Below are 26,491 nucleotides of genomic sequence, written 5' to 3'. Positions count from 1 at the left end.
TATAAGTTTCCCTCTCTGATACTATTAATTAACTTATCATTTTCTTTTACTTGACAATAAAATGGAAATTATGAGTTGCCACCAAATGGTGAGGCTATACATAGTTGGGATCAAGAGCAGATGAGATAGTCCGTAGTTATTTATGAGAGACTATATCAATCATAAGGATAAAATCAAATTTGTATGTAACCCACCACTGCCTTTTATTATGTATGTTTCAAAAGAGAATATTTGTTAATATTATCTGGCATCATCAATGTATGTTGTGTGGATAACAAAGAATATACAAGGATGATTCGAAACTTCTATTATATAAGGAACTCGTATCCAGAAATGTACTGTTTGGGAGCAAAAATCAATTGAGAATCACTTTCAAATCTCCAGTTCCACAGCCTGCACACAGCACAGGCAATGAGATCTGACCTGTGTGCTGTAGCAGCACATGGCACAGGCAGTTTTTTGAGTACTCCTCGTCAGGTCCTCTCCTATGTAACTACATGAAACTAAGAACGTCCTCATCAATGCCTTGAGTGCATTATGTCCTTTGAGCACCACAGCCAACCTTATTAGTTTCAAACACACCAATTTCCCATAGCTGTCTTGGATGGACAAAGGTGTTATGTGATAAAGTAATTACAACAGGGACAGACAACAGTGTCCTCCTCTGAGCTTGTGTGTGTACTGTGAAGGAGCACAGATGAAAGTGAGCCAATCTTCAAACTTACTTTAAATCCAAACTGTACGCTTCCAGACATGGGTTCCTTATCAAAACTTCATCTGTTAAGTCAGCCTATAAGAGCCCTAGAATCCCCTAAAGAAGAAAATTTGAATCACCCTGTATAGCAATGCCGTGTTACTTTTCGACTATACCATATTCCAATGCACCACCAATGTTGAGATTTTAGATATTGAGTTTGTAGTCATAGATGAAGGAGTTTAATACTATAAGGAAACCAAACATTTCAAGTCAACTCTTTTGATTTGGACCAAAAATCACAGATTTCAGCTTTTAAATTTGATGCTTGATATTAGGAAATAATCTTTACCTTTGCCTCAAGCAATCTTCTGGTATTTCTTCCAACAGATCATATGTATTGTTATTGTAAATTTCAATGTATGTGACAAATACTGCATATGTATTGTCTTCTTCAGCACAAGTCAATTTTGTTGAATCACTCACTCTCTGGTCCTCAATATAATTTGGTTCTTTCCTGGAAACAAAAAAGATGCAGATTAAACACAAAAATCCATTCTAAAAAATACAGGGCGTCCCAAAAAGAATGACTATTTTAACTTGTAATAATATTGAGACAAATGTCACTAGGTAACTGAAACAGCACTAGATGGTCTACAGTTTCAGAAAAAATCTGCTAGATGTTGCTACAAGCACTGACCTGGAGCATGCAGCCAGTCTCACGCAATATGTCGCCCATGAAACAGAAGGCGTATTGCGTTATTGAATTTAGTCGTAGTCAATCAATGATCGCGTTTCAGTGGGTGTTTCATATTAGATTTTGCACTAAACATTTCTTTCTTACCTCATGACATTGCTGAACTAAAAACAAGAATATCAGCTGCTGTAGCTTTAGACACCTTACGCTCAGTTTGGGATGAATTCGGCTATTGGCTAGATGTTGTCTGTGCAGCCAATAGAGGACATATTGAACATTTATGACGGATTTTTATAAACTGTCTTTTCTGAGTAATTTAGTATGCAATTTGTTGGCGTTAAGCCCTTCTTCCTAATAAATAATTCAATTTAAAATCAGGTCATTCTTTTTAGAACACCCTGTACATAAAAATGAGGGGTCATTTACTGCAGTCTCACAGCGGGGAAGGGTGACAATTTCAGAATTTAGGCATGAATACTTACATGTCTTAATAATAAAACTGCCAAGTAGCACAGTCCAAAAAGGAACAATATTTGATAAATTCATTTTTGAAGTGTCAACTGTGTGCACATGATCATCAGTCAGGCATCACGTCCCCATTTTCACAGATCAGGACTGCGATGCTTTATTTTATTTAGCTGTGAAGCTAATCATGTTAGCAAACTGATGACTTACTTTTGACATATACGATACTTTTCCTACCTACGGCTGGTCTTCAGTTAACGTTTTCTTCTAGTACGGTGATTGACACTCTTGCTAATATTTATGTTGCACAGCAGGTCATTCACATATACTGGGCACACAAAAAATCTACACCTATGTATTTATGTAAGGTTTCACTCAACCCTTATCCTTTTTTGGGGATGGGGAGGGGGGGATATGGCATAATAGTCTAATTTTTGTCAGTTTATGAAGTTTTAAGTTGTTTAGTATACATATTAAGGAATGGAAACTAGAAAAGCAATACAGTCCAAATACTAAAATGGAGTTATTCCACACTCACCATAAGGAAACTGCAAACTTTGTGAGCAAAGCAATCTAAGATTACATATTTTTTCATTCAGTGATGTTCTACAGGGTAATAGCCAGGTAAAATTTAATCATTGCTCAAAAATAATGGTTAAAACCGCGTGAGGTTTATGCACATGTTGGTATATCTTTTAGCCATATGTTTTAAATATTATCCACAGTCTCACATACTTGATCACTGCTGAAGTTTAACAATTTATTGCAACTAGAGAGGAATAAAATAAAAAGTAAAAAATTTTGTTCGTGGTTTAAGACTGATTTGCTGTATTGCCCAAGGCACAGGCAAGGGCAACAAATATGAATGCAAAATAAAGATTGCAGTAACACCTTAACCTTGTTTTCTCAAAAATAAAAAAATAATAATAATCTGCTCTGAGATACAGCCCTCCAAAGATGAGACCACACATACCATTCTGAAATTGTGAATTTTAGAAAAAAGTTTAAAATGCTGTATCTCTGGAACAGTTCTAGATATTTTGTCATTTTTTTTATTTGAAAGACAATTGCTTTATGTTTACAAAGAAATCCTCCACTTGGACTTATCTGTCAAAGTTCTTTTACTATAGCATTCTGAACTTTAATATTTACGGATATTTTTTTTTTTTTTTTTTTTTTTTTTTTTTTTTTTTTTTTTTTTTTTTTTTTTTTCAAAAATGCCAAGCTATAAAATTTTAATTTTTTTTTTTGTTGATTGGTACCACATAATGAGATTTTCACTCTGCAGCGAAGTTTGTGCTGACATGAAACTTCCTGGCAGATTAAAACTGTGTGCCCGACCGAGACTCGAACTCGGGACCTTTGCCTTTCGCAGGCAAGTGCTCTACCATCTGAGCTACCGAAGCACGACTCACGCCCGGTCCTCACGGCTTCGGTAGCTCAGATGGTAGAGCACTTGCCCGCAAAAGGCAAAGGTCCCGAGTTCGAGTCTCGGTCGGGCACACAGTTTTAATCTGCCAGGAAGTTTCAGTACCACATAGTTCTACATTCCCTGAAAAGGAGCTTCCACTTTTATGTTAAATAGGTTTTACAAACAATTGAAATTTTTGGCATACATAAAAGCTGTTTTATTACCACATTATCACTGTTTTGTACTGAAATTAGCCATTCAATGAACTAAAAATGTATTCCACTGCTTCAGTGTCTTCCTTTGATACAGAGTGACGCCTTCTTGTTGAACCAATAGGAACTGGAGCACTTACAATCTTCAAAACATTGTGAACAGGAAATGAGCACTGATGATGGTGTTGCTGTCCTTCAACTGGAAACTTATATCCAGCAGCTGATCCATGTGGTAGCATGAAGTTCACTACAATTTCGTTTAACTCATAACTGGTGTCTATAACCTCTGCAATCCACCAGTCAGAGTCATACATACACACACCACAAACAAACCCCCTTCTCAGGTTGTGAATCTGAATACTATCCTGCTGTTTCCGAGGTGTTGGCCGAATGAGCAAAATTTCTTCTTTCTTGCCGTTTAAAGTGCGTGCAATATGAATTCTCTCATCACCGAGTCCAAAAATGTATCTTCTGAATTCCTTTCATAGGAGTAGGTTGGTTGGATCATTCTTTTTTCTGCTCATGGAATTCTTCAATTTCCTCTTTGGACAAAAGAATGAGGGCTGTGGATGCGTAAGATTTCACGACTCATAAAAATCCTCAGCATTCTGAATTGCAGCTGTATTTGGTCTGGAAGGATTATGTTTTGTAGCATGGTGCTTCAGCAGGCCTCTTTCACCATCACAGGACGCCTTCCTGTCATCAGTAGCCCTGTATACCCAGTCAGTTGGCATAAGTGACTTCATTCAAACAGCTGGTAACTATTTTTAAAATAACTAGTAGCACCATCAGAAATAATGATGATCACCTTTGCCCTTGTTAGCAGCTGAAGAATTTTGTGCATTGCTAGCAAAGCATGTGCTGAGTCGTGTCCTGTGTCATTACTTATAACTGCAACACTTATGATCTTCTTTTGAAAACATGTCACTTCTGTAAAAATTGAAACCTGGTCATTACTCCAGTGATACCCTTGTACTTCTTGTGGGCGAATTACAGACCAGTTCTCAGCAAAATCACAGTGAAGCACTGAACATAGTTCAGCCTGTACACACCATTTTACTTCTGCAATGTGTTGTTGCAATTTCTTCAGATGCTGGTGTGTTACTGCTTTCACTGACCATTTCCCAAGTTCATCAATGAAACTGTCAAAGGCAAAAGTTTTCTTAATTTATTTTCCTCCCACATCGCATATGTAATTACTGCAGAGTTATCTGCTACGTCTTCCAGGCCAAGTGTCTGTAAAAATAGTCCTCCCTTTCCAGGGCAATCACCCCATTCTTGAAACAAACAAGTCTCTTGCTTTGTCACAGACTACTAATGACTGCACACACCCAACCAAGGTGTCGTGTCACGTGCTCCAATAAGTTCTTCAAAGTTAACACACGAAGGTCAAAATTCACGCAGAATACATAAACAGACATCTCTAGGTGGGTGTGGAACTGCCCATTTAGATAGTAGTGCACAAAATTTTGATCTTCCAATATCTGAAGTTGTATAGTTGCTCTTATAAATTGCAAAAGTTTCGTTAATCCTGCATGTTGAGTAACTCTTCACTTTCGCAACTTTTTAACCTTCAACAGTTACAGTTACAGTGTCTTTTTAGTTAGCACTCTGGCGAGAACAGTTCCATTTATCTTCCACATAAAATGACTGCAACATTTGAACTTCACATAAAAGGATTGCACTATTTGAACTTTAGTTGCTTCTACAGGATGAACACAATAGGGTCTAGGTCTTCCAAAGTCTCCTTTTACAGACATCACGTTACTTGATTTCTCTACCATGTACTTTGATACTGATAGAATGTGGTTCAAAATTATTTTCTTTGAAAATGTCTCTGGAATAATAGTTATAACCTGCACCTTTTCAATGTAGGATGCACAGTATTCAACAGCTGAATTGATATTTGTGAAAAATTCCTGGCAAGAGGTGCAAAGTCCTTTGGTTCATTTTCTTCTGAAGATGGAATTTCTACTTTGAAGAGTATGGTCAGATTTGATTAGTGTATTCATCCATAGCTTTAGTAATTTCTCTGCACTTTCTTGATGCATAGAGCTTATGACTCAGCTTCAGTGGCCACGTTTTCTTAACAGGACTAACACCTACCTCTGTAGTTGACTGATTCAGGGTATTTAATTCTTCCTCTATTGACATGAAATCTGCACCAAAGGAGGCTTCACCTTGTTCAGATACTATCATTATTATTCTGTCAACACATTTCGAACACACAAAAGTTGTCACTGGAAACATCTACACCTTGAAACAGCGTCTTCAAATGAGAACACTTATTCCCAACCTGAACAAAGTCTGTTTTTTTGTTTGTCTTGTATATAACTCTCTTATGGATTTGCAAACAGTCAGCATACTTCACTCTCCTGTGGCCCCAGTCAGAAGACATTTCAAGCAGTCCTTTTCACAACACACATTGCAACTGTGTCAACTGGCAAATTCCTCATGAAGACACAGAACTCAGATTTCTTAGAAGCCACTTCAGTAAGCAAATTAGCACTGAACAACTACAACACAGAAAAAAATGAAATTATTGTACGCCATTGTTGGCCAGGGGGATCCATGTGGGGGAGTTGGGTCGCCATATTGCAAGTCCATTTTAGTTGATGCCACTGCGGCGACTTGCGAGTCAATGATGATGTTGATGGACAAACAACACCCGGTCACCTCGAGGCAGGGAAATTCGCAAGTTAAAAATGTTGTTCGCATTGTCATCTTTGGAGACCTGCATCTCGGGGCAGAAATTTTTTTGGAGAAAACAAAAATGTACATGTTTGTTACTTACTCCTGAATTTTAACATATGCTAAATTCAATAACATCCGAGACTATGAAGTTAAGCCCCATGCCTCAAGTGGTATGGATTATGCCTTTAACACTTTTATGTATTAAGAGCTAAAACTGCAAGGCAAATTAAACATAAAACATATGGCATGTAACAAATAACCCTTTTACGGGGATACAGTATGGTGGAACAAAGTAGAGCAGATGATGGCTGCTAAGGAGCTCAGCATGGCACTAAGATGGTACAGCTTTCTCAACAGAAAATTATGCTCGTTGTATTGGTAGTGTAAGTAATGAATCCTGGTCAGAATTTCACAATAAAGTACTAATAATGATTTAAGATGTTCTCTTTTCAATATCTCTTCCAGTTTTGAAACATGGTTTTGTAAATCTTGACTAGAGCCCTTTAATGCCTAGTCGCTACATGTAGTTCCTATATTACATCAGGAATTACAATTTCCTGTGGGACTTTAAAAACGCTCAGTTCTCAAATTAAAGGATGCACAGAATCCCAGTCTACATAACATGTAAAGCTTTATAGAAAAGTATTTCAATAGATAACCACAAAGACTAAGCTTCTTAGAAATGACAACATAATAAGAAGGTAGAGCAACCAATCGAAATCTGTGTGGAATATTGTAAAAGATGAAACAGGGAAGATGCAATGAAGAGTAGGAAATTACTCTTACAAATGCTCATGATGGCAGAAATGACTAGCAAAAATACATAAATGATTTATAAATGCTTCCAAAACACTTGGCTTAAATTTCACTTATCAGGATAAACTCTGGGTTTGTTCAGCAGTGAAGAACATTAGGTTTGTTTGAACTAATGAGCAAAAAGTAGTAAATGTCATTAACAGCATCAAATGCAAAATGTCAGTTGGTGTAGCTGTTCCAATGTCACTTATAATCTGTACACTAATTGGCTCATATTGTTTATCTCTTTCACTAACGAGGTGTTCCCCGAACGATTAAAAATATCTAAAGTGACGTCTTTATTGAAGTGTGGAGATAATAATAAAGTTGAAAATTACCTACCCATTTTACTCCTCTTGCATCCTCTAAAATAATTCTGAGATTAATGAAACAACAAATTGTAAAATACATAGATGACCACACAGCCTACAGAATAATAATAAGCATGGCTTTCGAGAAGATAGAAGTACAGAAACAGAGATGACTGAGTACACCAACAAGGTAGTAATTTTGATAATAGGGTTGTCAGAGTTAATTTTGCTCTTTCAAAAGGTTTCCCACAGTCACGAAATTCTTTTAGATGGGGATAAAAGGAATAGAAAACATTTGGGTTCAATCACATTTTCAAAATAGATTACAGGTTGTGGAGCTCTCATTAGCTGATGTTAGTCATAAAATCAGATCAGTATCTGATTCAAGGAAGGTCAAAATAAGTGTACCTCAGGTTGTGTGTTTAGACTCAACCCCCCCAACTCTCTGATTCCTTGTTTACATAAATGATATATACACATCAGACACTCCTGTCAAGATCATGTTGTCTGCAAATGATACCAGCGTAAAGTGACTGACGTTAAGGAATTTCTGTCAACAGCAACTGATAAAGCCCTCAAGTCCTTGCATTCATGGTTCAATGCAAACAGGATGCTGAAAGGGTACAATGGACAAAACTTTTATCTATGTTGGCCAAGACGAACTAGACATATCATGTATTTATTCTCTCATAGAAACTCAGTTGTGCATGGTTTGATCTGAGAATTATTTCTAAAGTTTGCTCCCCATCATATCCGTGCAATGTAAATTAAAAGGTTAACTTCATTAATTGTTAATCAGTTATTAAAAAGTTGACTTCATTAAATGTTAATGTGTTATCTTATAGGACAATTATCAGAAGTTAAAGTTAATCACTAACATGTAATAGTGAAGATAATGTTGTCAGTGTAGTGAAATGAGCAAGTGAATTAAATTATTGCTTAAATAAAAATTTTCTGGCTGACATCGAAGATAGATAAAAAAAGTTTTATCATTTACTGTCAAACAGGGTGATTCTGACCAAATGGGGGTATCATTGAGCCCAGGACCATTTTCACCCTTTCCTTTCCTGCATAAACTAAAAATTATATTATAATGCAACAGAAATTGTTAGTTCGAATTCACACACTTTGAAATAAAATGTAAAAAATAGTACAGCTAAAAAAATTTTTGATGCAAGCCCTATATATCTGCTCATAAATTTAATTGGGAGAACTTTCCTGGTCCAGAAGAAATAGCTGATTTTATCATCATCAGGTTCTTATATGTTCAAATTCACACAGTTTAATGAAGTTGTCTGACCTTTTTAAGAGTACAAACAATTTCAACAATTAAAAATTCACATTTCTGTAATAAATAATACTGAGCGCATAACTTTTTTCCCCTCAGGAGTGACACTGACTCCCAAGTATTATAACCGAATTTCCATTAATCCGTATGTATCTGCCTAAATATTGCGTAAAAAGAAAGTGTAATTTATAAACATTGTTTGCAAATTAAGACTGGGGTGTCAATGAATTTAAATTCATATTCAGTCTCCGACAGTCTGTTGTTACAAGTATTCTCTTTATTGCATAAGCTTTATATTGAGATTTGTGTTTTAACTGTAAAGAATGGGTACAATAGGCTATAACTTTATTAGACTGTAACGTTAAAGAATAAAGTACCCGTTTATATAAATAAAGCAAAGCAATAACGAAATAAAAAATTGAACTGCAATGCCAAGAACTTGCAAAACATCAAGGTGCAAGACAGTACCTAGATGTGGGTAAGGAAATACTGGAAGAAGTGATCTTTTCAATTTTAATAAGAATCTGTACTCGCTAAACTCCCAGGTGAACATCCAAATACAAAAACAAAGAAAATTTATGTGCTCTCTGATAAAATGGTTTGTTCATGCATTGAACATTGGCCCAAAATCACTCAGACGGTCATCAAATGAAAATATGTCTAAACTACGAAATAAGATCAAATTGTCTGCTGGTACAAATGTTACAAACTATCCTCAGCCAAGTTGTTCCAAGTCATCCACAGCTAATAAGCTCTCCAAGGCCAAGTAAAATCTTTCCAAAGCTTAAGGTAAATCTTCATCAGCAGATAAGCCTCGTGTAATGAAATTGCCAGTCACTCTGGAAACTGATGAAAGTGACTTTAATCCTGCTGCTCGCTAAAATAAGAGCAAGTGTCAAACTCTTTTTCCCAAATGACTGTTATGATGATAGTATGGGGGGGGGGGGTGTGAAGGGGTAAGAAACTATTTACTGTGTTTGTATTACTCAAAAATTTGCAAAGAAGGAATAAATAGTTTAAGTAACTGGGCTTCACTACACTGGCTCGATGAAAACTGCATTTGCTCCAAACGAAGATGAAATATTCACTGCCCCATTCTGTTATATAAGTGGCAAGCTGCCTCCCCGAGAGCTACTCTGATGAGCACAGAATTCTGTATAAAATTCCAGACAGGATATTAGTAGAAGGATTTAATGTTTTTTGTCAGTAAAAGTTTTTTGTGGTGTGTTTTAGGTTGGTTGATTCGGGGCGGGAGACCAAACAGCAAGGTCACTGGTCCCATCGGATTAGGGAAGGATGGGGAAGGAAGTCAGCCATGCCCTTTGAAACTAATCATCCTGGCATTTGCCTGAAGCAATTTAGGGAAACCACGAAAAACCTAAATCAGGAGGGTCAGACACGAGTTTAAACCGCCGTCGTCCTGAATGTAAGTACAGTGCGCCACCTCGATCAGTGGTGTGTTATGCACGTTTATAATAAAACAAACGTCCAAGTTAGGAAAGGGGTCAATACAGATTCTGACCATTATTTAATGCAAACAAAAGTAAAACTTCAACATCGAGAACTCTTCAAAACATAAAATGTTATCCCAAAAATTTGACACTGTTAAAACAACTCCAACTCTAACAAGCAAACTTGACAAAAAACAATCCAACAATTGGCAAAGCCTAAAAGAAAAGTAGGTCACAAGAGCACAAAATTTAATTCTGCTTCAAAATAAATAAGAACAAAAAATGGTTCAAATGGCTCTGAGCACTATGGAACTCAACTGCTGAGGTCATTAGTCCCCTAGAACTTAGAACTAGGTAAACCTAACTAACCTAAGGACATCACAAACATCCATGCCCGAGGCAGGATTCGAACCTGCGACCATAGCGGTCTTGCGGTTCCAGACTGCAGTGCCTTTAACCGCACGGCCACTTCGGCCGGCTAAATAAGAACAACCTTGGTGGAAAGTGAATTGTAAAACAGCAGTTAAGTCTAGGCATGAGGCATTCAAAAATTGGAATAGCAACAAAACAAAATATGTATCACATCTTTCTAGTTGTAAGAAAAGAAAGATATAAATTAAGCCAACAGACTAAAAGAAACTACAAAAATGCAAACTTCTAGAAATTTAAAAAGACTTCCAAAAGAGCAATATAAGAAACTGTTATAAAACATTCAAAATAAAACTTATTATCAACCTTGCTCCAAAAATGAAAATGGCTGTTTGGCTCTTAAACAGGAAAATTGTAAGGTACTTGCTGATTTTTTGAAGAACTATTACACCATCCAGAACCAGTGAATAAATTCCAACCACAGCAAACTAACAACAGCAACCACAACACTTAAGAACCTGATGAAATTGAAATGATTAAACAAATTAAGACACTTAAAAGCAATAAAGCATCCAGAGAAGACTGTATAACCGCAGAACTACTAACATCAGCTGGCCCTAACACTATAAAAGAGATCGCTCAACTAACAGCATACATCTGGCAAACTCAGAACTACCTGAGGACTGAAAAACTGCTCTAATTCAACCATTGAATAAAAAAGGGGATATAACTGATGTTAATAATTACCAAGGAATGTCTCTTGTCCCGGTTGCAAACAAAATTCTCTCGAATTATTTACTTTGTCAAGCCCAAGAACAGTTAGAACCTGAAATCACTGAATATCAAGCAGGCTTTAGATCAGACAGTTCCTGTTCGGAACAAATTCTGAATTTGAAACTGATTTCTTATAACAATAGAGTATGTACATTTGCAGATTTTATAAAGCCCTACGACTTCAGTTGACTGAAAATTCTTGTCCAAATTTTAAAGGAGCAAGAGATAGATAATAAAACTAACACTGATTAAGGAAACATTAACGGACACTAGCTCAAAAGTTAAATTCATGGGAGAAATTTCTGTATCATTTTATATAAGGACTGGTGTTAGACAGGAATATGGACTCTCCCCATTACTGTTTAACTGTGTTTTGGAAAAGATGATTACGGAATAGCAAGAGCAAAAGTCTAGTCAAAATATAGATCAATCAAGTCAGGCAGAAGAAATATGAGAGTTGATTGCCTCGCCTTTGGAGATGATCTGGCAATTTTAACTAGGGATATTATCACAGCTCAAATAAAAATTTAAGTTCTTTAAGAAGTTGCAGAAAAAGTAGGACTACAAATGTCACTCAAAAAACGGATGACGACATGCAACAAACAAACCCCAAATTTCTTAACACAAAATACGGAAAAATAAGAAGGCTTTCTCAGTTGAAATACTTGGGGAAAACCATACAAGAAAATGGTCTGGAAAAAGCTACAGACTAAGATCGCTGTCAAAAAATTATAACTGCATCCAGATTAACACAATATTTATAATAAAAAATCACCTTCTAAATTCAGTAAACTTAGGCGTTACAGCACTGTAATCAAACCTGAATGTCTTTAAGCATCAAAAACTTTAAATTAAATAGAGAAAGGGATACTGAAGAAATTCAAAAGAAAGAAAGATTACCAGGAAAATATTAGATCCCAAAATTTCTGGTTGGAGAAACTTGTAGGTTGAGAAGTAATAAGGAAATAGGAGAAAACACAGACATATATGGTGACACAAGAAAACGAAGACTTCAATTTTATGGGCACATTAAAAGAATGGCACCCACTAGGTTGCCAAAATAAATCCTAGAATTCTACAAAAACAAAAGTAAGGTCAAAATTGAGCCAATTAAACATTGCTATGATTAAGGAGGATCTTAAAGTAGCTGGTATAGCTCAGGCAGGCGTTACAGCTAGAAAAACATGCAGGCAAAAGACATTTACTTAGAAAGTTGGTCAGAGGTAAATTAGAAAACAGACTAGAATACCATGGTCTGATGAAAGAGACTTCATTCTGAAAGGATGGAACAAATTTGGACACAAAGGAAGGCCAACCATCAAAAGTGACAGATGGATTGTACCTCATATGGATCTAATAATAATAAAACCTGAGAAATGTTAATGTAACCCCACATCATGGGGTAATATCACCCCTTTTAACTCTTTCCTACTAATATATGAAAAATATAACACACACAGTACATATGGACATTTCTATAGAAATAATGAACAATAATAAAAATCACTATGAATATTAATCGATATATAAAAGAAATATTCAACAAGAATGTTAAAAAAGGTGCTTATCTTGTCCCAGATGATGGTAGTTTTATAATTATTCTTATTAGTGCCAAATCATGGAAGAATCAAAATAGAGCAGAATCATATAGTACCTGATGTAAGATGCATATTTCCCTTCATGAAAATCAACTTTTAATCTGACAGCGAGGCTCGTTTAGCAGACAAAACTTTTTGCCAACAAAGATGTCATTTGATTGCTGCACTCTAGCATATAAGGGTATTATATTTAATAAATGAACTTACTAGAACATTTTCCCCAAGAAATACCGCAGCCTTCAATGAGAATTTGGCTTCATTGTTGCTGCTTCCACCAATGCCGCATCAAGTATATCTACTTGTTGAACTTTTGGCAGCTTCATACCTCAAAGCATGTTCTACAACTTTTCCCATTTGTTTTCTTACTACTTCTAATCAACAGCTCTGATAGATTCTCAACAGCCAACATCTAGACATTATCACTTGCACTCTACCGTTCCATGAATTGCGTGCACCCTGGCCTGTAGCCACACACCTACACGACCTGAACTTATCATTACACGATTTCCATGTGCAGCACAGTGTCATTTTTGTTACAAATAGTATCTAATGAATAATGGATTCAAAGTTAATTAAAAAAATTAACTTAAAATTAATACACTACTCAAATAGCTAACTTTGTTCATTAGCAATTAACAGTCTTGGGTCCAACTATGCTTCCCAGATTGTGCCAGACTGGGTTATTTTGCGTAATTACAGTCCATTTTAGTTCACGGAATAATTTTCTTTGGTAAAAATTCATAGTCATTTAAATGAAGTTTTTACACTACAGTAAAGGGCTATTCGAATCTTCTCACATAGTTCGCCTAGGGCTCATTGCAAGCCGCTATTTAAAAAGTTGTATCCACTTACTGTTCTTCCTCTTATGTATGCAAACATGAATTGACAACAAGAGCTAGACTTGGTGACCCGTTAGCCAATTCCAATTACCACAGTTATACTTGCAACAGTGCATCCCTACATACAGGACAACTCTCACTCTAACACATGTGAGCTAGTTTGGTGCTATTCTTCATATTTTTTTTTTTTTTTTTTTTTTTTTTTTTGTGGTTTTCGGGCGCACAACGTCAATGGTCATTAGCGCCCTGACTACTCTAAGAATGCACCGCGAGGCACAAGTTGACAACAACAACTAAAAGGGAAAACACAATAAAAGACAGACTGACAGGCGTAAGATTAAAACAACATCATCAAATGTCCTTAGCGAGGTTCGTCAAATTGATAAAACAAAGAACACGAGCAGCTGCTCGTGGGTCATCCGCTAAAATGGCATCTAAACTATTAGGCAGGTTAAGATCGAGGCGCAGTGTGGTAAGATCTGGACAGGACATTAAAATATGTCTAACCGTCAGCAAGTGCCCACAAGGGCAGAACGGCGCCGGCGCAGCCGTCAGCAGATGGCGATGGCTGAACCGGCAGTGTCCAATTCTTAACCTTGCTAAAACGACCTCCTCCCGCCGAGAAGGGCGTGAGGAGGACGTCCAAGCCACGGGAAGAGGTTTTAAGGCCCGAAGCTTGTTGTCGGTAAGTGCAGCCCAGTCGGCATGCCACAACGACACAACGCGCCGACAAATGACCCTGCTAAAATCGGACGAAGGGACACAACAAGAAGCTGTCCGAGGCTGGAGGACCGCAGCCTTGGCCGCGGCATCTGCAGCTTCGTTCCCAGGGATACCGACATGGCCAGGAACCCACATAAAGCTAACCGGCGTACCGACGTCCACCAGCTGCTGAAGAGAGCGTTGGATCCGGTGTACGAAAGGGTGAACCGGGTACGGATCACTGAGGCTCTGGATGGCGCTCAGGGAATCTGAGCAGATGACATAAGCAGAATGTCGGTGGCGGCAAATGTAAAGAACAGCCTGGTAGAGGGCAAAGAGCTCAGCTGTGAAGACCGAACAATGGCCATGGAGCCAGTATTGGAAACTTTGTGCCCCGACAATAAAGGAACACCCGACCCCGTCATTGGTCTTAGAGCCATCTGTATAAATGAAAGTCATGTTGTTGAACTTCGAACGAAGTTCCAAAAAACGGGAGTGGTAGACCGAACCGGGGGTGACCTCTTTTGGGAGCGAGCTGAGGTCGAGGTGAACGCGGACCTGAGCCTGGAGCCAAGGAGGCGTGCGGCTTTCGCCCACTCGAAAGGATGCAGGGAGTGAAATATTAAGGTGTTGAAGGAGGCGACGAAAGCGAACTCCAGGGGGTAGCAAGGCAGAGACATACAACCCGTATTGAAGGTCAAGAGAGTCGTCAAAAAAGGAACGATAAGATGGATGGTCGGGCATTGACAGTAGCCGACAGGCATACCGGCAAAGCAGTATATCGCGCCGGTAGGTGAGTGGCAATTCGCCAGCGTCAGCATGAAGACTCTCTACGGGACTGGTATAAAGTGCTCCGATCGCAAGTCGTAAACCCCGATGTTGTATGGAGTTGAGGCGGCGTAAGATGGATGGCCGTGCAGAGGAGTATACGAAGCTCCCATAATCCAGCTTGGAGCGGACGATCGACCGATATAGACGAAGTAGGACGGTTCGATCCGCTCCCCACGACAGACCACTGAGAACACGGAGGACATTTAAAGAACGGGTACAACGGGCGGCCAAATATGACACATGTGGAGACCAGCTAAGTTTCCTGTCAAATGTAAGGCCTAAAAATTTGGTTGTCTCCACGATTGGGAGAGCAACGGGACCGAGTCTTAAGGACGGTGGGAGAAACTCCTTGTATCGCCAGAAGTTAATACAGACCGTCTTCTCGGCAGAAAAACGGAAGCCATTGGCGACACTCCAGGAGTAAAGACGGTCAAGAGAACGCTGAAGACAGCGCTCCAGGACACGTGTACACTGCGCGCTGCAATAGATGGTAAAATTGTCCACGAAAAGGGAGCCTGATACATCAGCTGGGAGGCAATCCATTATTGGATTGATCGCGATGGCGAAGAGAGCGACGCTCAAAACTGAGCCCTGTGGCACCCCATTCTCCTGGCGAAAGGTGTCGGACAGGACAGAACCCACACGTACCCTGAACTGTCGATCCATTAAAAAGGAACGAATAAAAAGAGGGAGGCGACCGCGAAGGCCCCATGTATGCATGGTGCGGAGGATGCCCGCCTTCCAACAGGTGTCGTAAGCCTTCTCCAAATCAAAGAACACAGCCGCGGTCGGGCGCTTCCGCAAGAAGTTATTCATAATGAAGGTCGACAAGGTAACCAAATGGTCAACAGCAGAGCGGCGCCTACGAAATCCACATTGTACATTGGTAAGTAGGCGTCGAGACTCGAGCAGCCAAACCAATCGAGAGTTAACCATTCGCTCCATCACTTTACAGACACAGCTGGTAAGCGAGATAGGTCGATAACTGGAAGGCAAGTGCTTGTCCTTCCCCGGCTTAGGAATCGGGACAACAATAGACTCGCGCCAGCATGCGGGAACATGTCCCTCAATCCAGATGCGATTGTATGTACGAAGAAGAAAACCTTTACCCGCAGGAGAAAGGTTCTTCAGCATCTGAATATGAATAGAATCTGGCCCTGGAGCAGAGGACCGTGATCGGCCAAGTGCGTTTTCGAGTTCCCGCATGGTGAATGGGGCATTATAACTTTCACAATTTGAGGAGCGGAAGGTAAGTGGCCTAGCCTCCTCTGCCTGTTTGCGGGGGAGGAAGGCAGGGTGGTAATGAGCGGAGCTCGAAACCTCTGCGAAAAAGCGGCCGAAGGCATTGGAGACAGCCTCAGGGGCCACAAGGACGTCATTCGCGACCTTCAAGCCAGAAACTGGTGAGTGGACCTTAGTGCCAGATAGCCGGCGCAGGCTACCCCAGACAACAGAAGAAGGAGTAAAACTGTTGAAGGTGCTTGTGAAAGCAGCCCAGCTGGCTTTCTTGCTTTCTTTGATAATACGACGACACTGAGCACGTAATCGTTTATAATTGATACAATTCGCCACTGTAGGGTGGCGTTTAAAAGTGCGTAAAGCACGTCGACGAGCACGTAAAGCGTCTCTACATGCTGCGGTCCACCAGGGGACCGGTACGCGACGTGGAGAAGAAGGAGGGTGAGGGATGGAATATTCAGCAGCAGCGAGAATGACTTCCGTGAGGTGTGCGACCTGACGATCGCAGCTTGTAAAGGTTTGATCCTGAAAGGTCGCCCTGGAAGAGAAGAGCCCCCAGTCTGCTTTGGAGATGGTCCAACTAGATGAGCACGGAGAGGGGGTATGCTGCAGGAGATGGATAACACACGGGAAGTGGTCGCTCGAATATGTATCAGAAAGTGCATACCACTCAAACCGGCGTGCAAGTTGGGGAGTACATATAGAGAGGTCTAAATGGGAATAGGTGTGAGATGTGTCCGAAAGAAAAGTAGGGGCGCCAGTATTGAGGCAGACAAGATCGAGCTGGTTGAAGAGGTCTGCTAACAAGGAGCCCCTCGGGCAGGATGCTGGAGAGCCCCAAAGGGGATGGTGGGCATTGAAGTCTCCAGTTAACAAAAATGGTGCAGGTAGCTGAGCAATAAGTTGCATCACGTCTGCCCTGGTAACGGCAGATGACGATGGAGTGTAAACGGTACAAAAGGAAAACGTAAAAGTGGGGAGAGTAATGCGGATGGCAACTGCCTGCAGGCCGGTGTGCAACGTGATGGGATCGTAGTAAATATCATCCCGGACCAGCAACATAACCCCTCCATGAGCTGGGATACCTACCACAGGGGGTAGGTCAAAACGCACAGAGGTGTAGTGTGCCAAGGCAATTTGATCGCATGGGCGTAGCTTCGTTTCCTGGAGGGCTACGACAAGCGGACGGTGCAAGCGGAGCAGCAACTTCAAGTCCTCTCGGTTGGAGCGAATGCTGCGAATATTCCAGTGAATAAGTGCCATCGTAAGAAAAGAAAGATGAGAGAAGTGGTCACCTCGAAGGCCGCTTAGGGCCTGGCTTCGAGCGAGCACTGCCGCCGCTATCAGTAGGCGGACAGTCATCGTCCATGGGGTCTATAGGGTCATCGGCCATCGCGGGAGGATGGCCGGGAGGGGGAGCTTCCTCCGCCAGTGAACGGCCAGATGTACGGCGACCAGCGGTGCGGCCAGGCGAAACGGATGACGGCCTGGGGCGGCAGCCGCTGGGTGGCGCAAGAGAAGAAATGCGCCGTGGCGGGGAAGGAGAACTGTGCTTCCTATGCGCCTTTTTGGAAGGACGTGTAGTGGAAGTACCGGTCGAAGGCTGTGAGGTCGAGGTACGGAGGAAGTCTGTACGGGATGGTTCCTTCTTGAAGGCCCGTACTTCTGACTTCGGTGTCTTCATCTTAGCAGAAGCTGAAGAAGGTGCTCGTGTCTGCGGGGTGATGGGAGGAAGAGGAGACGTCGACCGCGCGATCTTAGCACTGGCCGAACGGACGACCGTGGTGCTGAAGGTCAGATCGCATGTCTGGGTTGCTACCTCCCGGGTAGTCCGAGGAGAGGCGAGGACAGTACTGTATTTCCCCGCTGGGAGCAGCGTGGGCTTCCTACTAGCCAATAGCTTGCGAGCAGCCGAGGTGGACACTTTCTCTTTGACCCGAATTTCCTGGATACAGCGTTCTTCCTTATAGACAGGACAGTCGCGGGAGGATGCTGCATGGTCACCCTGACAGTTCACACAACGAGGAGACGGAGGTGGACAGTCACCCTCATGGGCATCCCTGCCACAGGTGACACATTTAGCCGCATTGGAACAAGACTGTCGAGTGTGATTGAAACGCTGACACTGGTAGCAGCGCGTAGGTGTCGGGATATAGGGGCGAACAGAAATAACCTCGTAGCCCGCCTTGATGCGCGATGGCAGCTTAACACTATCGAAGGTCAAGAAAATTGTCCGGGGCGGTACAAGGTCATTGTTGACCTTTTTCATGACCCTATGGACAGCCGTCACGCCCTGCTCAGCGAGGAATGATTGAAGCTCCTCATCAGTCAATCCGTCGAGGGAGTTAGTATAGACCACACCACGAGACGAATTCAAAGTTCGGTGGGCCTCCACCCGGACAGGGAACGTGTACAGGAGGGTGGCCCGAAGCAGTTTTTGTGCCTGAAAGGCATTCTCAGTTTCTAGTAATAAGGTGCCGTTACGCAACCTGGTACAGGATTTGACAGATCCGGCTATGGCATCTACACCCTTCTGAATAACGAAAGGGTTGACAGAGGAAAAATCCTTTCCGTCCTCAGTTCGAGAAACTACGAGGAACTGTGGGGCAGGCGGTAGTACTTTTGTCACTGTTGGCTGGTCACGTTTCCGTTTTTGGGTCGAAGTCGAAAGAGATGGAGTAGAATCCATTGCGGAGGAATCCCCCATGATTGCCAGCGTCTCCGATGGCGCGCTCCTTCCTTGTGGGGACCCTCTCAGAGGGCACTCCCGCCTTAGGTGAATGTTTACACCTCAGGTCACACCTCCCGAGAAACAGACGGAGGGACCAATCGGCATGGTCAGAAGGTATCAGCTCAGGCAATCACCCCTCCCCGGGCCTGGCCTTTACCAGGGGGTACACGCGTGCCTTACATGTCTACCCAGGGCGGGGACTTACGCGTTACCCCGTCACCGGCTACGCGTGCGAACGCGTGGGTCGGCCTTCAGGCACGCACAGGGAGGAAGGAAGAAGAGGAAAAAGAAGAGAAAGAGGACAGACTGTCTCAAACGCCGAGGCGGAGACCAGAGAAGGCAAGGAGAAGAAGGCAATGAGAAAGCAAGGGGAAGAAGGCAATAAGAAGGCAAGGAGAAGAAGGCAATGAGAAGAAGGCAATGAGAAGAAGGCAATGAGAAGAAGGCAATGAGAAGGCAAGGAGAAAAAGGCAATGAGAAGGCAAGGAGAAAAAGGCAATGAGAAGGCAAGGAGAAAAAGGCAATGAGAAGGCAAGGAGAAAAAGGCAATGAGAAGGCAAGGAGAAAAAGGCAATGAGAAGGCAAGGAGAAGGCAAGGGAAAGAGTAAGGAAGACAGTGAGGTGGAGAAGAGCAAAGAAAGGAACCAACAAAAGGAAGGAAGAAACGAGAAGTGAAAAAACCAAAAGGACCACGATGATAGGTCGTGGAACCGTCCGTCTCCGGACGCAGGCGCGAACTACCCCCGTGAGGGGGATGGACTCCTTTTAGTCGCCTCTTACGACAGGCAGGAATACCGCGGGCCTATTCTAATCCCCGGACCCGCAGGGGGGGCTATTCTTCATAATGCACTGCTAAGACACAGTTTGGAGATGGCAATGGCTTTTAGATACGAGTTAAAATCATTTCCTGCTGAAAAGTCTTTCTACAATAAAAATCATTAGTTAGCTTATAGGATTGTTAGGCCCTCCATGTTTCTGTTATTGGTTTTCTTTTTCCTCTGTTTCAAATGAGGCGCAACACATCTGGTGCTAACCTAACTGTGACAGTTATAGTGTCAGCAGGTTTTCGTGCATTCTTGCTTTATACCTTTCAGCACTGCCATATAATGTAGTCTCATGTTATTTTATGAGGCGTGTTTTAAATCAAACCAACATCACTGATTGACTTATTGTGTATTTTGTACTTTTCTGAGTGTTATGTAATTTGTTCAAGTTTTTTCACTTCAGCACTGTTTTTATTTTCAGAATTTCTTGCTCGTTTATTTAGTTTTTGTGCACGTTCTCAGAATGTAGATTATTATTTATTCCCCTCCCAATCATGTACCAAGCGAGGGGCTGCTCCAGTCTTAATGCACCGGACTAGTGTTCAGGAGGACTGGGGATTATTCACCATCCAACCATTCCGACTTGAGCTTTCCATAGTTTACCCCTGTTGTCAAGATGAATGCTGGAATGGTTGCTTTGATTAGACTGTGGCCAATTTTCCACCCTATCCCCACCTAATCTGATCCTATTTTGCTAATATTTTTATGTACATGGGTCAATCCATAAGAACTGGTCCAATGATGGTGGCTTGACCAGTTTTAAATATTTTAATTTTTTTATATGTGATTCTACGGATCGGAGCATGGAATGTCAGATCCCTTAATCGGTCAGGAAGGTTAGAAAATTTAAAAAGGGAAATGGATAGGTTAAAGTTAGATATAGTGGGAATTAGTGAAGTTCGGTGGCAGGAGGGACAAGACTTCTGGTCAGGTGACTACAGGGTTATAAACACAAAATCAAATAGGGGTAATGCAGGAGTAGGTCTAATAATGAATAGGAAAATAGGAATGCGGGTAAGTTACTACAAACAGCATAGTGAACGCATTATTGTGGCCAAGATAGATACGAAGCCCACACCTACTATAGTAGTGCAAGTTTATATGCCAACTAGCTCTGCAGATGACGAAGAAATTGAAGAAATGTATGATGAAATAAAAGAAATTATTCAGATAGCAAAGGGAGACGAAAATTTAACAGTCATGGGTGACTGGAATTCGAGTGTAGGAAAAGGGAGAGAAGGAAACGTAGTGGGTGAATATGGATTGGGGCTAAGAAATGAAAGAGGAAGCTGCCTGGTAGAATTTTGCACAGAGCACATGGTTTAAGAACCATGAAAGAAGGTTGTATACATGGAAGAACCCTGGAGATACTAAAAGGTATCAGATAGATTATATAATGGTAAGACAGAGATTTAGGAACCAGATTTTAAATTCTAAGACATTTCCAGGGGCAGATGTGGACTCTGACCACAATCTATTGGTTATGACCTGTAGATTAAAACTGAAGAAACTGCAAAAAGGTGGGAATTTAAGGAGATGGGACCTGGATAAACTGAAAGAACCAGATGTTTTACAGAGTTTCAGGGAGAGCATAAGGGAACAATTGACAGGAATGGGGGAAAGAAATACAATAGAAGAAGAATGGGTAGCTTTGAGGGATGAAGTAGTGAAGGCAGCAAAGGATCAAGTAGGTAAAAAGACGAGGACTAGTAGAAATCCTTGGGTAACAGAAGAAATATTGAACTTAATTGATGAAAGGAGAAAATATAAAAATGCAGTAAATGAAGCAGGCAAAAAGGAATACAAACGTCTCAAAAATGAGATCGACAGGAAGTGCAAAATGGCTAAGCAGGGATGGCTAGAGGACAAATGTATGGATGTAGAGGCTTATCTCACTAGGGGTAAGATAGATACTGCCTACAGGAAAATTAAAGAAACCTTTGGAGATAAGAGAACCACTTGCATGAACATCAAAAGCTCAGATGGAAACCCAGTTCTAAGCAAAGAAGGGACAGCAGAAAGGTGGAAGGAGTATATAGAGAGGGTCTATACAAGGGCGATGTACTTGAGGACAATATTATGGAAATGGAAGAGGATGTAGATGAAGATGAAATGGGAGATACAATACTGCGTGAAGAGTTTGACAGAGCTCTGAAAGACACGAGTCGAAACAAGGCCCCGGGAGTAGACAACATTCCATTGGAACTACTGACGGCCTTGGGATAGCCAGTCCTGACAAAACTCTACCATTTGGTGAGCAAGATGTATGAAACAGGCGAAATACCCTCAGACTTCAAGAAGAATATAATAATTCCAATCTCAAGGAAAGCAGGTGTTGACAGATGTGAAAATTACCGAACTATCAGTTTAATAAGCCACAGCTGCAAAATACCTACACGAATTCTTTACAGACGAATGGAAAAACTAGAAGCTGACCACGGGGAAGATCAGTTCGGATTCCGTAGAAACACGAACACGTGAGGCAATACTGACCTTATGACTTATCTTACAAGAAAGATTAAGGAAAGGCAAACCTACGTTTCTAGCATTTGTAGACTTAGAGAAAGCTTTTGACAATGTTGACTGGAATACTCTCTTTCAAACTCTAAAGGTGGCAGGGGTAAAATACTGGGAGCGAAAGGCTATTTACAATTTGTACAGAAACCAGATGGCAGTTATAAGAGTCGAGGGACATGAAAGGGAAGCAGTGGTTGGGAAGGGAGTAAGACAGGGTTGTACCCTCTCCCCGATGTTATTTAATCTGTATATTGAGCAAGCAGTAAAGGAAACAAAAGAAAAATTCAGAGTAGGTATTAAAATCCATGGAGAAGAAATAAAAACTTTGAGGTTCGCTGATCACATTGTAATTCTGTCAGAGACAGCAAAGGACTTGGAAGAGCAGTTGAATGGAATAGACAGTGTCTTGAAAGGAGGATATAAGATGAACATCAACAAAAGCAAAACGAGGATAGTGGAATGTAGTCAAATTAAATCGGGTGATGCTGAGGGAATTAGATTAGGAAATGAGACACTTAAAGTAGTAAAGGAGTTTTGCTATTTGGGGAGCAAAATAACTGATGATGGTCGAAGTAGAGAGGATATAAAATGTAGACTGGCAATGGCAAGGAAAGCATTTCTGAAGAAGAGAAATTTGTTAACATCGAGTATTGATTTAAGTGCCAGGAAGTCATTTCTGAAAGTATTTGTATGGAGTGTAGCCATGTATGGAAGTGAAATATGGACGATAAATAGTTTGGACAGGAAGAGAATAGAAGCTTTCGAAATGTGGTGCTACAGGAAGTATTGAATAGGATTGGGGAGGAGAGAAGTTTGTGGCACAACTTTACCAGAAGAAGGGATCGGTTGGTAGGACATGTTCTGAGGCATCAAGGGATCACCAATTTAGTATTGGAGGGCAGCGTCGAGGGTAAAAATCGTAGAGGGAGACCAAGAGATGAATACACTAAGCAGATTCAGAAGGATGTAGGTTGCAGTAGGTACTGGGAGATGAAGAAGCTTGCACAGGATAGAGTAGCATGGAGAGCTGCATCAAACCAGTCTCACGACTGAAGACCACAACAACAACAACAACATTTGTGATTGCCCTATATTTGAGAAGTTCAAAACAGTTTTTTTAAAATAATTTACCTTGGACCTTTACTGGATGGCGGCAATTTTTATTTGTAGGTGCACGACAATTTTTCAGTCTGGAGACATCAGTGAAAATTTGAATATCTCTGCACTGGGTTATGTTACAACATTGCAATTGACATGATTGTTTTTAGAGAAGTGCACTCTACAACACTGTCTATTACACAAAATACCCTACATTCAAAAATAACCAGTAAAAATGACCTCCAAAGACTGGCATCCAAATTTTCAAAAATTCACTTTTTAGGCCCAAAAATAACAAACAAGGAGTAATTTGTGAGAGTCTATTTTTTTCCTATAATTAGATATCATACACTACTATCCTCATATAGAGTAATAACACTTACAACTGTTTCCTTTATTTTTTTTGAATTTTTTGAAATTTGAAAATTTTCATTTTTTGTTAAGTTTGGGGTTAAGTTACCTCAGGTGGGACTGAATGTAAAAATATGATTTTGTACAGTTTGTACACCTGTATGATAGCAACATAGGCCTACTGAAAAAATTTCAGCATTGATATCTGACTGAACAAAGATATGAATTTTTGAAAACAAGGAAATAATTCACATTACTCTACAACTGATCTTATGGCTGTTACCTATTAATGTGTGTTATTGGCGGGATAGAAACAATTATTATTGAGGTAATGTACTGAATTATGTAAAAAAGGGGAAACATCACTAAGATTAACATTTATATTATTTTGACATACTTAAATAAATTCCATTAACATCCTCCGAGATGAGAGTTCCTAAACCTGGTGGTGAATGTGAAGAACACTTACTTCTTCAGACAGCTTGTGTGATATAGAATAAGACCTCCCAGTTGCTGTGGTAAGTACAACCACTGAAAGTACCTTAAAATATTTTTCATTGGCATCCAAACTTTGTCACTAGTAGATTTCTTGAATGATGTTCTTGAGCCAGCAGGGTGGTAAAAATATGCAAAAACATCATTGTTTTCCAAATTTATTCTTTTAATCTCTGCAAGCCACCACTGTCCATCATACACACATACCACTATGCCATTCAACTTTAAAGAAAGATGTAATTTTACTGGCACAATGATCCTCATAAATTTCGGTTTCTGATGTTATGTAGTATCAAACTAAGTTTTCTGCAATGCCAAGGAATTTGTGGAAATGCCTTGTTCCCATTATTGCTATACAGTTTTCACTTCATTGACCCATATATTATTTCTGCATGTTTCTGACATGTCTATTACTACTGTACAAAATAGCCTGTGGACGAATACATACATACACAGAATTAGCAGCACATCCACAGCTGGGATGGAGACCATGCAGGACATGACCCCATTACACCAGTGGGTTAAAATTGAGGTGGTGGCAGCGACACAGCTAGGCTAGAAACTAGAAATAACAGGACATCTGTAAACCCACAGCAATATACTGAATGTGTTGAAAAATGCCAACTGATTATGACAGTAACTTCCAGCCGCTTCAATAAACCTTTAAATTTAATGAGTGGAAGTAGGGAGCAGCGAAAGAATGAACGACACCATGCAGGAGAAATAGTCTGGTTTACTGACTGGTCAAAAACTAAGGTACTGGGGCCACGGCACAAGGATGTGCATCTTTCTAAGGCGCTTGGCCACAGTATTCCAGGCAGAAATATCCATTATCAGAGTGTGCATGAATAAGAATTTTTATAGGACTTCAATATTTGTTCACAACCAAGCAATTCTGAAATCTCTGTCAGCCCCTGCAACAATATTAAAGGTCACTAAGGAATCAGTGGCAATATACAAACTGGTAAGTTAAGAACATGTGTGACAGTTCCATTTATTTGACTGGAACCTGTCCTAACCACTGTCAAATCTAAACTACAAATCAATCACAAGGCATCACGTAGAGTGTTTGACTAGGATTCAAAAACAAAATAATGGTAAGTCAATGACACCAAAGTCACATGCGAAAAGTTTTGTAATCCTGGACTTTAACAGGAGACAGACCAAACTCGCAGTTGCACTAATGAAGAGACCATGGGAACATTAGGAAACAGCTACACACAATGGGTATCGAAAGAGTCCCTTCGTATAGGCTGTGTGGTGTATGTGACAAAACTGCACGACACCTTACCTTCCAATTCACAACATCTGAGATCGGAAGGCAGAATATTCAGCTCATCAAGTCCTGAAGTAATTGTGGTAATAAAGAACTAGTACAGGGTCTCCTACCATTTGAAGGCAGTAGTTGGCTTTAAACCATTAGGAACACAAGGAGTGAAACCACATAATAACCACATTTTGGGCAAGCAATAGTGGCCACGTCCACTGTTTTCATCTCCCAGTTCAAATGAAATCTATGAAGAAACACTCCATGAGTATTTTGTTGCATATTATATATAGCGTACACAAAATAAAAAGAAAATGCAATTGGTCCACTAACTTTCACCAATAAAAAGTGTGTGCTCCTCTTTTCTGAAGTGCACATAGGTACAGAAGGGAATAAAGGACTCTGTCAATCTGCTCATGAAAAAATAGACATTTTCAAATATAGTTTTAAAAACTACAGAATATAAGAGTTACAGACTCAAATTGCTAGCATTAAGAGGAACAACTAATTTTCATTCCTGTCTTATGTTTATCTCAATAAAAATCAATTTTCATGAATAACACATATGGACACCAATGTTTATCAATAGTAAACAAATACTTGCCTCCTTGTATGTACAGCGTAAGAGAAGTACATATCAATAAATATTTACAAAATCTTGTGCAGATGCCAATAATGTGCTTACGCAATCCCAAAAACACCAAAAAAACTGATATACATACTTTCTTTGGATTAAGTGAAACATTCTATACCACTCTGCCAAACTGTGGCCTTTTAATCTTATATAGGCCTTTGACTACATTAAAGATCACCGTGACCATAATTCAAATTTTAAAAA

The 26,491-nt window shown here is 40.4% G+C and overlaps 1 protein-coding gene across 1 annotated transcript in view; it reads right to left on the bottom strand.

Annotated features, from left to right (window-relative positions):
* The window catches only part of LOC124786165 (kinesin-like protein KIF23), a 146,157-nt gene that overhangs the window by 116,778 nt on the left and 2,888 nt on the right, over window positions 1–26,491 (bottom strand). The window contains exon 3 of the mRNA XM_047254241.1: window positions 1,047–1,211. Within this exon, the coding sequence (XP_047110197.1) occupies window positions 1,047–1,211 (165 nt within the window). The remainder of the gene's footprint in view (window positions 1–1,046; window positions 1,212–26,491) is intronic.

Source organism: Schistocerca piceifrons, chromosome 1 (assembly GCF_021461385.2).
Source record: "Schistocerca piceifrons isolate TAMUIC-IGC-003096 chromosome 1, iqSchPice1.1, whole genome shotgun sequence".
Classification (NCBI taxonomy): Eukaryota; Metazoa; Arthropoda; class Insecta; order Orthoptera; family Acrididae; genus Schistocerca; species Schistocerca piceifrons.
This window is presented reverse-complemented; position numbering and strand designations above follow the sequence as displayed.